This window comes from Nelumbo nucifera, chromosome 4 (genome assembly GCF_055504915.1).
Source record: "Nelumbo nucifera cultivar China Antique chromosome 4, China Antique-T2T, whole genome shotgun sequence".
NCBI lineage: Eukaryota > Viridiplantae > Streptophyta > Magnoliopsida > Proteales > Nelumbonaceae > Nelumbo > Nelumbo nucifera.
The window spans coordinates 6,140,550-6,152,681 of record NC_142652.1 but is presented as its reverse complement, the minus strand read 5'-3'; the positions used below and the strand labels follow the sequence as shown (position 1 = coordinate 6,152,681).

Genomic DNA, 12,132 nt, shown 5'->3' with positions numbered 1-12,132 from the left:
AATAAATGCTATTAAATGTAATTTATTACAAATTTAGTTATTATTATTACTATATACAAAAACTTTAAATTAAATACTAGAATAAATTAGTAATAATAAATAAGAATGGTTAAATTAAAATAATAAATGGTTCAAGCTGAATTTAATGACCTGTATAATTTTACGGGCTTGACATTTAAGGGTCAATTTATATGGACCCATAGAATGCATGAATGTCTTAAAAAATGGAAATTTATAAATAATATATATATAACTTTTCCATACTTAATACGGGGTCATTCACTAGTTTGTTTATAATAAATAAAGAAAATAGTCTAACAACGAGATGAATAAAAGTTGCCTCAACTTTTAAGTCAAGGATCTTGTTTTGAGTCTAGGGCCCATGCCAAGAGCTTCGGTGCGTGAGACTTTCTAATAGCATAAGACTCTACTTTCTAGATTCCTTTTAACACGAGAAGAATGTCTAATTTGGTCACTATAGACTGAAAATAATAAAAAAAAGCAGCATAAATAATTCATATTTGGTACCTAATTGCTTGTTCAGTTTTAATCATTATCACATCAACTTCGTAGATACTATACATATTGTGTTCAATATGTTTTCATGATTTAAAATTTGTGTATATGATAAAGAGTAAGAGAGAAATAGAAAGTTGAGGGCAAGTATTCTCATACTTTTTTTCAATTTTCTGATTTTTTGTCTATTAAACTGAATATAGCCTTAGTTTTTGTTTTTGATTCATTTATGTTCTATCAAACCAGATAAATAGTTCAGGTTATATATGATATATCTCATTCTTAGATTGTGTTTGGTATTATTGTTGTTTCTACCTCAAATGTTTGGGTTTGATCTATATATACAAATTAAATTGATGAGAAATATATGTCATCACATCAGGTAGAAATATATGGGACCAAGTACAACCTTACATTATCATGCCATAAAGATTTTCTATAAGTTACTATTTTTTTTTAATCTTTTCCTATTACTTCATATCTATTTTCTTCTTTTATTAACAGTTTCATCTTTGTATCTCACCTTACTTTGTCCCACTTTGCGCCTGGCACACCCCACTATTTAAAGGTTGAAGCGGCACCAGTTATAGTTGGCTGGGTTGGATTAAGCCCAACCTGTATATTAGACCTGTTGACATCCCTGACCCCATTAATTTGAGTCAGGCCTTTGTGTGTGGGTAGATGGGGGTGGACGGCTATAAAAGGGCCTTATTTCACTCTGTTATGATTGCGCGAAAGCGTTTGATCACCTCTTGGTTTTCATATCTAAAACCTAAGTTTTAACCTTTGGCTCATTGGAGTATAAATACAAATATATAGAGTGCAAAATCATACATTTTATATGTATTTATAATGTATAAATTTGTATTTATATTCCTTCTAAACTGAGCCTTAAACCCTAAACCAACGTCTAAATCGTAAATGGATCGGATGCATGTCCTCCAATCGGAGAAGATTCAAATATTTCCTGGCCACAAACGGGTTCTGTAGAGGAAATTCTTTTTGTTAGATGTTAGCACGATGTATTGTGATTCAACGTACAATTCATTAACTGAATTGAGTATACTAAAATCATAGTTAACTAGTTAACTGAGTCTGTCATGTCTCACAAAACTTAGAATATTCATGAGAAATCCATCGTGAGAATATGGACCATCATTTCAAAATGCAAAATGAGTACTAATTGAAGTGGCCCATTTGCTAGCTAATTTCAGTTCAAGTGGGTGGGGAATGAGGATATCTGAAATCTGGATATGCCTTTGTTCAGGGCCTTCAGGCAATGTCCCGGCTTGTACTCGGCAGGCAATCGAGGCTGATGCTATATATATATATATATATATATATATATATATATATATAATTTTAGAGTGGGTTCATTGACCAAACCGAGCCCGGCCCATACCCAAGCACCCAACCTGAGTGCATCAAATTAAAATGCAGGTTGGGAAGATCGGGCTTGAACTCGGGCTCAATCCAAGCTTGGGCTTAAGCCCAATTTTTAGGGTTGGGCCCAGGTTGACCATAAACCCAGCCCAACTTGCACCCCTACCATGAACAGGTCAACTAGTCTATATATATACTAAAGTAGAAGCATGTCACGTTAGATAGCCTAAGCTTTCTCCCTTACACTAACAACTCTTAAACCCTCTTCATTTTAGCCTTCATTGCTCCCTCATGAAGCCACTTCATCACTCCCTTCTCCCTCTCTCATAATGACACCTCATTAGACCTAGCCCAACCCTCTTTCCTCTATGTTTATCCCTTTGCCCCTTTGGATACCCCTTCCTAAATCTATTCCTAAAATCTCTCTACTAAAATATAATCTAATATAGCCAAGTTGCACCAATATCCCCCACATTCACCTAAATTATCTATAATTCTTATTTATCTCCTAAATTATCTCTAATTTAATAGAGAGTTTCTTTCCTAAATTATCTTTAATTCCTATTTATCCTCTCCCCCACTTTTTATTTATATCTATCTAAAGAACGTTTGAATTAAAAAAATTAAGAATTATTATATATAGAATAATAATTGCAATTATTAATGTACTAATAATAAAAATATTATTTCACTTATATCAATTAATAATTCTAGAAAATGATTTTCAAAAATTTAATATTTATTAATATTTTAAAATATTAATTTATATATACTAAAATTTATATTTATTGTATTTTTAATAATTGTTTATTATATTTTTGTGATAAACATATTTTCAATAATTATGTATAAATTTATTTTTGTTTTGTTATTTAATAGATACCTTTTAGTAATTATTGGAGATTAAACTATTGTTATTTATTAGAGATTAGACTATTAGTTCAGTTGTAAGCTGTTTAGCCAACCAAATTGACTTGGTCAGGTTGGGGAGTTCCACCCGACACCAACCAACCATTAGTAAAAATTAGCCAACTCAGGTTATATCAGTTTGGGTAAATTTTTGGTTTGGTTAATTGGTTTAAAAGATTTAAACTTAAAAAAATAAATAAATAATTACAATGATATTATTAAAAAGTAAATTAAAAATTTTAAATTTACAATATAAAATATTTTAGACTAAGAAATATGAAAAATTTCCCAATTGTCGATTTACAAATAGCCAAATCGAAATTGACTTGACCTGATTAGGTTAGAAGATTGCTACACCAAAACCCACCAGAAATACTATAAAACCTACCAACTCAGGTCAAGTTGGGTCGTGTTGGTAAGTTTAGTTGGTTTCACCAGTTTAATAAACAACCCTAGCTGAAATTAATTATTGTTATTTTTTTATTATAAAAAAATATTAAAAATAATATATAAAATATAACTAATTATTATTTATTTAAAAGTTAAAATAGAAAAGAATTGCCCACTCTCATACACTACACTTCTATTGATTTAGGCTTAGACATTAAATACAATGTCTTTTCGCCCCTGATTTAAAACTAATTAGGCTTAGACATTAAATACAAAAACCATGTCTTTTCGCCATTGATTTATGACAAACAACCAAACATTCACCCGTGAAACATAAAAATGAATTCAACCAATCCGTTTGGTTGATTCATTAAACTTCTTGACCTCCTGTATTTTTTTTTCTTTTGTGTTTTTAACCATTTCCTTCCATCATTAATAATAAAACCCTCATGTACTAACTTATTTTTGTTCAATATGATGAATATATAAATACCAGACATATTCAACTTTTATGCAATTTTTTTGTGTATTATGTAATATAATCATAGAAAACAAATTGTTCTTAATTGGGGCCATGAGGTCTAACCCGATAGAAATAATTATAATTAATAACCATATAATTTAACAATAAATTATTTATTTGTTAAAAGTATACGGTACACTACGAGAAAAATATGCCTATACATTAATTGGTTCAAAAACAATCAAAACCAATGTTGACTCATTTTTATCATGACATAATATCAAAAACAAGAACCGATCCAATTATAACCGGGACAGATCCAGACCCTATATGAATAGGTTAAGTTTAGTTCTGTCGGGGGCTCAGGGCTGCCCAGCCCATTATTCACCCTAAATTGTATGATTACTAGATAAACATAATGTCCATACTTGCTTTGGCCTCATGCGAGACAATTAATTCTCCCAAAATTTTAATTCATAAATCCAATCATTCTTCTCTCCACGCTCTCCTTCCTCATGCACGTCCCACTCAGAAAAACTAATCGATGACAATAGTAGATTAGAATTTGGATGGTGGGGGGGGTGGTACCCGATTGAAGTATTTACACAGCTCTATATAGGGGCCCATTCACTTTTTAACAAATCATGAACCCAAGCCCGCCCAAGTTGAACTCCAAAACTTGACCACCCTCGTAAACCTGTTCATGGGCCGGGCTCGGGTTTAGCTTTTGCTAAAATTTGAATGGGCCCGGCCCGAAACCTGATCAGTGAACAGCTGTAAGCTCCTCTTCCTCTTCCACCATTGACTGTGGCAATGAAAGAATGGACCCTAGAGTCCAGTCCAAACCACGCAGTTGGTGAATAGAGAAAATATAGTTGGGATAGATAACACAGAATGGAATGGAGAATTTCGAGCATTGGTTAGTTATTCATTAGCTTTGGCAGTTGTAAGCAGTTTGAGAAATAAAATTAAAAGAGGAAGTAATTCCTGGACAGAGGAACCGTGGTGGCTGCAGTGCAGGTGAGTACCTCGCCGTCTGCTGTCACGGTGTACTTCTCCGGGTCCACATCTATTACTGGAAGTGCGCTATTGAGCTTCATGTCCAGTTTTGTGAGCCTCCGCACATTGCCCACGGCTACCACCCTCTTCTTCAGTCCGTACTCTTTTTCTATTCCGGCGTCCTTAGCAGCCTATTAACCAGAAACAACAATTTTCAGTTAGTCCAACGTGAATAATAAAATAGTAACAGGTGGTAGCTCCTTGTAGACTCGGATTTCCTGCCCAAAAGAATCCTACCCACGTCTGCCCATATGACACTACAGCTGTACATTGGAATGCAATGGAAGAAAGAGGAGCATGCCTTGCTGACGAATGCAATGGAATTTGAGCTTCCAGCCTTGCCAAATGCCCCAAACATGGGCCTCATCATCACCTGCAACCACCAATGCTTCACTTAACTACTTTGGACAACTTTGATTCATTGTATTTGTGTGTGTATGGACCTGTTTGTGAGAAAGGGGGATAGAATTATGGAGAATTATTCAATCTAATGATATACCAGACCCGTAATAGTAACTATTACATGAATTGAATCCCATGTAGGAGACCTCCACCATTAAATATTAATTCAATCAGATAATACCAAGCATCCAAAGGATAAGATAAAAACATAATTTTGTAGCATTCTCCATAATTAATTTTCTGTTGAAAGGACGGTCTCTGCCCTCCTGCACAGAATCAAGAATTTCTTTTTCTTTTTTGGGTAGAAGGATCAAGATTTTCAGAATTTTATAATATTTTATCCATTTAGCTAGATATATTTCTTAAACAAATAAAACAGAGTAAAATAAAGTTTTACCGGTTGAGGAGTGGGGATGCTTGCATTTGGATCACCCATATTAGCCCAAGCAATTGCACCACCTTTGATCACCATTTCTGGTTTTGCTCCGAAAAATGAAGGCTTCCATAGAACAAGATCTGCTAACTTCCCAGCCTGGAAATAAAAATATATCCAGAAAAGTATTAAATATTTTCTTTGTTGTCTTTATTGAGTCATTGTTTCAAATGTTGTAAAGATTGGACTTAAAATTAAATAAATGACCAAATATATTATAGAAGGGCAAAACAAGTCATAAATCGTACCATATACCATAAAATATGTTCTTTTTTGTAAGAATTTTGTCAAAAGCATCATGCATGCCATACCCATTGTTAAATTATTAGTGCTTAAATCATTTCTTACCACTTTGAACCATGTCCTTTTTGTCTACCCCTACCCCTTCTAGCCGCCCCCCCCCCCCCCCCAGCCCCCCCAGTCGGGATAAGTTTGGATGATGATAATCAAGTTTGACTTTTTACCAACATAATGAGCAAAAGAATGTATAATCAAGTTCCGCTTTTTACCAACATAAAATGGAATTCGGATTAGCTGAACGTGATGGCTGTTCAGCAGGCTGTGGAACCAGATGAGGTTCCACGCCAGTAATAAATTCATGGGCCCCACCATAAAAGGTGCAGGCCCCATGTATTTAAATACTGGTGTGGAACCTTATCATTAGTTCCACAGCCTGCTGAACAGCCATCACGTTCAGCCAAACCTTGCTCCATAAAATGGCTCATTGACCTAATGTTTTAAAACAACTCAAGTAAGTCTTTTTCTAGCAATGTATTTTAAAATAGAAGACCCTTGGAAAAAGTTAAGAAAAAAGGGAATATAAGTAATCAAGTTCCAGTGAATTGATTCAAATCACATGAATTTAATAAATAATTAAGATACATTATTTGACTTTAAGTTTTCCTTTTTCTTTTTCAGAAATCCGATTATAAGATTCAAATTGGTGCCCTTGGGGTTCATGATTTAATTGTGACCATAAAGTTTTGAAAATATTGATATGGTTGGGCAAACAATACTAATGCAAATCAAGAAAAGCGACCAAGAATGCTGATAAAAAAAGAGAAGTGACCAAGAAAACTGACATGCTTTGAACAAGACCCTGTTAACAAACCCAAGTTCCTCAAGGTATGCAACAAGTCTCCATTCAAGTCAAAAGATGGACAAGATCAAGTCCATGCTTTTCCGTGTGATGGACGTATGGTTTACAGAGATGGGAAGAAAGACTTGTTCACCATGGTCATGTTCACAAAAGATCTAGTCCCGTTTGACATATTCAAAGGTGTACCTTTTTCAAGAAAATCAACTAAGCCCTGTCCCAATTATATCGGGTCAGTTACATGAATCTTTTTCCTCCATTTCACTCTGTTCAGTGCCATATCCATTGCTGAATTATGGGCCCTTAAATCATTTCTCACTACTTCAACCCATGTCCTTTTTGGTCTGCCCCTAGCCTTTTTTGGACTTCGACTTGTAGTAGATCACATCTTCACACTGGTTCTGTAGATGGTCTTCTTTGCATCTGCTAAACCATCTTAGTCTACTTTCCCTCATTTTAATTACCCTTTTGTTTTATCAAAGGAAAAATATGGTGATATTTTGATTTGGTTATCATCAAATTTTTCATTTTTTACTTTATGCACATATGCATCTGCACCCACAAACTCAGTCATAGTACTGAACCAACATTTCCGGGTGAACAAGTTAATGGTTAAATTATTTAAATATTCCAAAAATACATGTACCTTTATTTCTTGAATATCAAGACATTAACAAAATGGAATGGAAAGAAGAAAGAAATAAACTGATTGTAAGAAATTTTCATCAGAATGAGATTTATGACTATGAACTTCATATGCACCACTCAATAATCCAACCTAAGTGGATATTCCTTCTCAAAGGTATACATAATTTATCCAGTCATGTTAATTATTCTAGAAAGCCCAAAATAGGGACCCAAAAGCAAAACTGTCAAAAATAAAAAGCTATCAAGTAGATGTATTTAGAGAAATTCTAGGTAGAACCAAATGAATTGGGAATACCAACTGCATCTTTGTGTGTTTTATGCACTCTGTTTAGATAGTCATTGATGTCCTTGAGATATACTAAAAATTCAGAACTTCAAATGTAACAGAAACAAATTCATTATAATTTACAAGATTGAAATTATCATACCTCAACTGAACCAACATATTCAGAAAATCCATTAGCTATTGCAGGATTTATGGTGTACTTTGCAATGTATCGTTTGATTCGGAAGTTGTCATTAAGTGTATCACTTTGATCAATTGATCCTCTTTGCGCCTTCATTTTGTGAGCGGTTTGCCATGTCCTGGTTATAACCTGGGTACAAAGAGCATTGACTCGACTTAAGCACAAAAAATTCCAAAACAAATTTTGCATTCATAACATGTGCATCTGCAGAGGATGCAATCACCAGTTAACTTTTATTTTTGGCCCCTATATTCTAAGGAGTATCTAAATTTATAAAGACAAAAAATATACCAATAGAAATTGAGTGATTTAACCTTAAAATTTCCATTAGAAAACAACATTTCCGTGATTCATTGATAATCTTTCTTAACTTTTTTTGAACAACAATATTATGGCTTGTTGGTGGGTTCTGATTGTTGTTCCTTGTCCCAAATAGTATAGGGTAATGAGGTTCTTGTGTCTTTATTTCAATAGAATATATTTTATTATTGATCCAATAGAAAATAGGGGGAAAACACTGATACTACATGCCTATCAAGAGGGACAAGTTTTAAACCTTTGATATATGCTTAAAGGGCATTCAGCTTACTAGTACCCCCAGTGTTGCAATGCCAACACCCTATAACTTTTAACAAGCATATATGACATCAAGCAGAAATAAAATGACTTCATAAATCAAAGTAGGACCTACATATCCTAATATCTTGTTTGGATCCATTCCTGGTTGTATATTAAAATTGAAATGAAGTCCTTCACTCCTGGATTTTCTTGAAACTCATTAGTCTTTTTGACAGCCTCAAATGCATCAGATGTGTGGATTCATTTAATGTGACATCTGAGCAGGATACCAGTAATTTCAAAACTAATTACTAATAGTCCAACAAAATATCTAAGAGTCATGGATAACAACTTGGAAGATAGGATATAATGCAACGGAACCATTTATAGGCAAAGTAGAAAAACCTCTCCAATACGACCCATAGCCTGTGAATCAGAAGATATAATGCTGATGGCTCCCATGTCATGCAAAATGTCTTCTGCAGCAATTGTTTCTTCTCGTATGCGAGATTCAGCAAATGATATATCTTCTGGAATGTCCTTATCAAGGTGATGGCAAACCATCTGTATGAATTCCATTCAGTTTCAGAGCATGCATGACAAAATTAACGCGTAATAGAATTTACAAGCAAATCAATACTTCCTCTTCTCTTTCCCTTACCAACATATCAAGGTGCTCATCTACAGTATTGGTTGTAAATGGTCGTGTTGGGTTTGTTGATGAGGGCAAGACATTCTTCAGACCACACACTTTGATAATATCTGGAGCATGACCACCACCTGCACCTTCACTGTTGAACAAAATATTAAAAAGAATGCTTTGAAGAGTTAAACCAAAATGGCCTCATTTTTGGAAATACCTCAGACTTCACTGCTGAAGTTTTTTATTTTTTATTTTTACATAAAATTCCAAAAATGTTTACATAAAAAGGGTTTATAAGGTTAAATCAAATTCTCCACAGGAAAAAGTGATATTTATGCTATCGAGAAAAATCCATCCACGCAATTATGGTCTAAAATGTCAAATATTTGCTAACATTTTCATGAAATGCTTCCATTCCCATGGGTACGGACACAAACATTATTGGAACCAACATATTCCCTAGTGAAAACTACTGGCACCATGTGAAGTGCACGAGATGGTATTATAACATAAGTTGGAAATAATGCTGCAGATATGTGCAGTAGCAGTATTATGACCCACCCAATATACATGATTATTACCTTGAGTCAACTTAAAGTTCTTTTCATACATGAAGTTAAGCTTTAGCTTTTGTTTGCATAATAAATTATTTTGTTGATCTATCAGAATCACTTGCACTTTCTATCAAGTGGAGTAAACCAATCTACTCACCTTACAAATTATAATCATATGAGTGAAAGGTTTAAATGATAAAAAATGATTTCTAGTTGTTCAAAAGGTGAGATTCAACAGCAATTAAATTAAAACTTGGTTTCGTCATGATCAATCAATCATATTGATATAATTCAGGTCTGCCTTAGAGTTCGGCCTGACTGAGTTCAGTTATGTAGAAGAAGAAAAGGTTATAAAGAGAGAGAGAGAGAGAGAGAGAGAGAAGAGAGAATTCTGGTTCGAACAGAAAGAGTCAACTAGACTTCTCCCAGTCGGCCAGTAAGTATTTATATTATTATTAAAACATGACTGAAAAGACCTATGTGCCCTTACTCAAGTTAAGAGCACATGTTCCAACACAACATTACAGATCAGCAACATTAATCAAGGTATAAAGACAGAAATACCCCTACGCTAACACTCCCCCTCAAGCTGGTTACATACTGTTCCACTAATCCTGGGTTCACACTAATCAAGGAACAAGAAGTTCACACTAATCCTGGGTTCCATACTGTTCCACAACCATGTGATGATCTGAGCATCCTCTTGCTCCCAGTCTTCATACTCGTGAGAGTCAGAGGAGGGTTTCTCCTCTCTAATGTGTTTTACCTTCTTCTTTGCCTTCAGAAAGACTTCAACGGATTTAGCCCAAGGCACATAATTCTCTCCATTTAACTTAATGGAGGTCATCTGAACATTCAGGTAGTCTGTAGGCACCATCACACTAGGTTTATAATCCTTATTGTCTCCCATTATGTTATCACCAATTCTGCACACTTGCTGAATTCTATTATCACTGAGATCTACACACTACACACCACTAGGTCACACCTGTCACACTGATTGCAGCACTAATTGTTGCTGGAATGTGTGCTCTTTACACCACAAACCCTACTCCTACAACTACCTGAAATCTCACCACTATATGATCATATTTCTTCCTTCAAAATGCACAAAGAAACCAGCATAAACCCTAGCACTTACTGGCCGAAACCCTAGCATATGGTCTGAAACACACCTCCTATTTAATCCATAACAGATATCATGCACTGAAATCTCTTACCTTATCGCTGAAGTAACACCCATATGAGCAGGAGAGCAGTCCACACACAACAGCCGCTGCACACACAACAGCCACTGCCCACACAGTTCGGCCCTCTATTCTTCCTCTACTAGGAGAGGGCGATCTCAGAAATCACAGCAACCGACCACATACGACCTGACTGGAGGCATAGAGACCTCCAAGGGAAGAGGGCGATCACTCCTTTTCAGCCCTTTCCCTTATCTCCAATCGAACACAGAAAAAAAGAGGAAAACCCTAGATAGGGTGCGCAGAGAATGAACCCTAGGCAAGCAGAAATCTAGGCAGATTTTACCTGGCTCTGATACCATGATATAATTCAGGTCTGCCTTAGAGTTCGGCCTGACTGAGTTCAGTTATGTAGAAGAAGAAAAGGTGATAAAGAGAGAGAGAGAGAGAGAAGAGAGAATTCTGGTTCGAATTGAAAGAGTTAACTAGACTTCTCCCAGTCGGCCAGTAAGTATTTATATTATTATTAAAACATGACTGAAAAGACCTATGTCCAACACAACATTACAGATCAGCAACATTAATCAAGGTATAAAGACAGAAATACCCCTACGCTAACACATATAAATAACAAAAGACCTTAAGCTTCCTAGAGAATTGGAGATCTGTAGTCCCAAGAGAGGGAAAGCCAAAAATACAAACCCTTGGCAAAAGAGAAATGGTAAAAGGTTTCTATTATGCAGTCAGAATGAAGTGGAATAGTGGATTGCCCACAATGTAATCAATAGCATTCACAAGGAGCCCCCCAGGTAAAAACTCAATCCAGTTTGATGTTTATGATGGTCTGGATCCACTAAATGTATTTCAATTTTCAATTGACTGCATGATTCATATCAGTAAATCATCCCAAATAGATTAGCAATAAATTCTATAATCCATGCTCTAGTGGAATCTATGCTTTTCTTCATAATGGAGTGACCAATAAGAAACTTGCATAAAATCATCCATGCAACCTGCTGATATCAGCAGGTGTCCTGTGCTAAGGTCAGTATCAGTTTTACAGAACCTACTATAACAATAACAACACCAACACCACCAACAACAATGATAATAACAGGGGGGGGGGGGGGAAGATGAATGTTTACAGAGACAAGAATTGGTTTTGCAGACTATTCTGAACTATTTGTACTTAAGGGCTGTGTTTGGTGTGCAAATGCTGAGCTGAAGTGAATTTGCACCCCGGTTCAGTTTTGCAGGCATTTGGTAAGAAAACATTTTTGTATTGAAAATGACAACAAATTTGTTTTTTCTTTTTTTTTTCTGACATGTTTGCATCCAAAACAAGAGCAAAGTTTGCTTCTAAATGCCTGCATCCAAAGTTGGTCAATGTAAAAAAGGTACATTCCAGTCTTGGAATTTGTGTC

The 12,132-nt window shown here is 35.0% G+C and overlaps 1 protein-coding gene across 16 annotated transcripts in view; it reads right to left on the bottom strand.

Moving 5' to 3' along the window:
• Positions 1 to 4,558: 4,558 nt before the first annotated feature.
• The window catches only part of URE (urease), a 31,565-nt gene continuing 23,991 nt past the window's right edge, over positions 4,559 to 12,132 (bottom strand). For 15 of the 16 annotated variants that reach the window (XM_010250614.3, XM_088904146.1, XM_088904149.1 and 12 more), the window contains 6 exons: positions 8,986 to 9,115; positions 8,730 to 8,888; positions 7,728 to 7,895; positions 5,520 to 5,654; positions 5,022 to 5,093; positions 4,559 to 4,851 (listed from right to left, as the gene is read on the bottom strand). In XM_010250614.3, coding sequence (XP_010248916.1) covers positions 4,630 to 4,851; positions 5,022 to 5,093; positions 5,520 to 5,654; positions 7,728 to 7,895; positions 8,730 to 8,888; positions 8,986 to 9,115 — 886 coding nt within the window. In that variant the 3' untranslated portion in view covers positions 4,559 to 4,629. Of the gene's footprint in view, positions 4,852 to 4,957; positions 5,094 to 5,519; positions 5,655 to 7,727; positions 7,896 to 8,729; positions 8,889 to 8,985; positions 9,116 to 12,132 lie in introns of all 16 variants that reach the window. The other variant, XM_088904153.1, reaches the window with a different exon arrangement.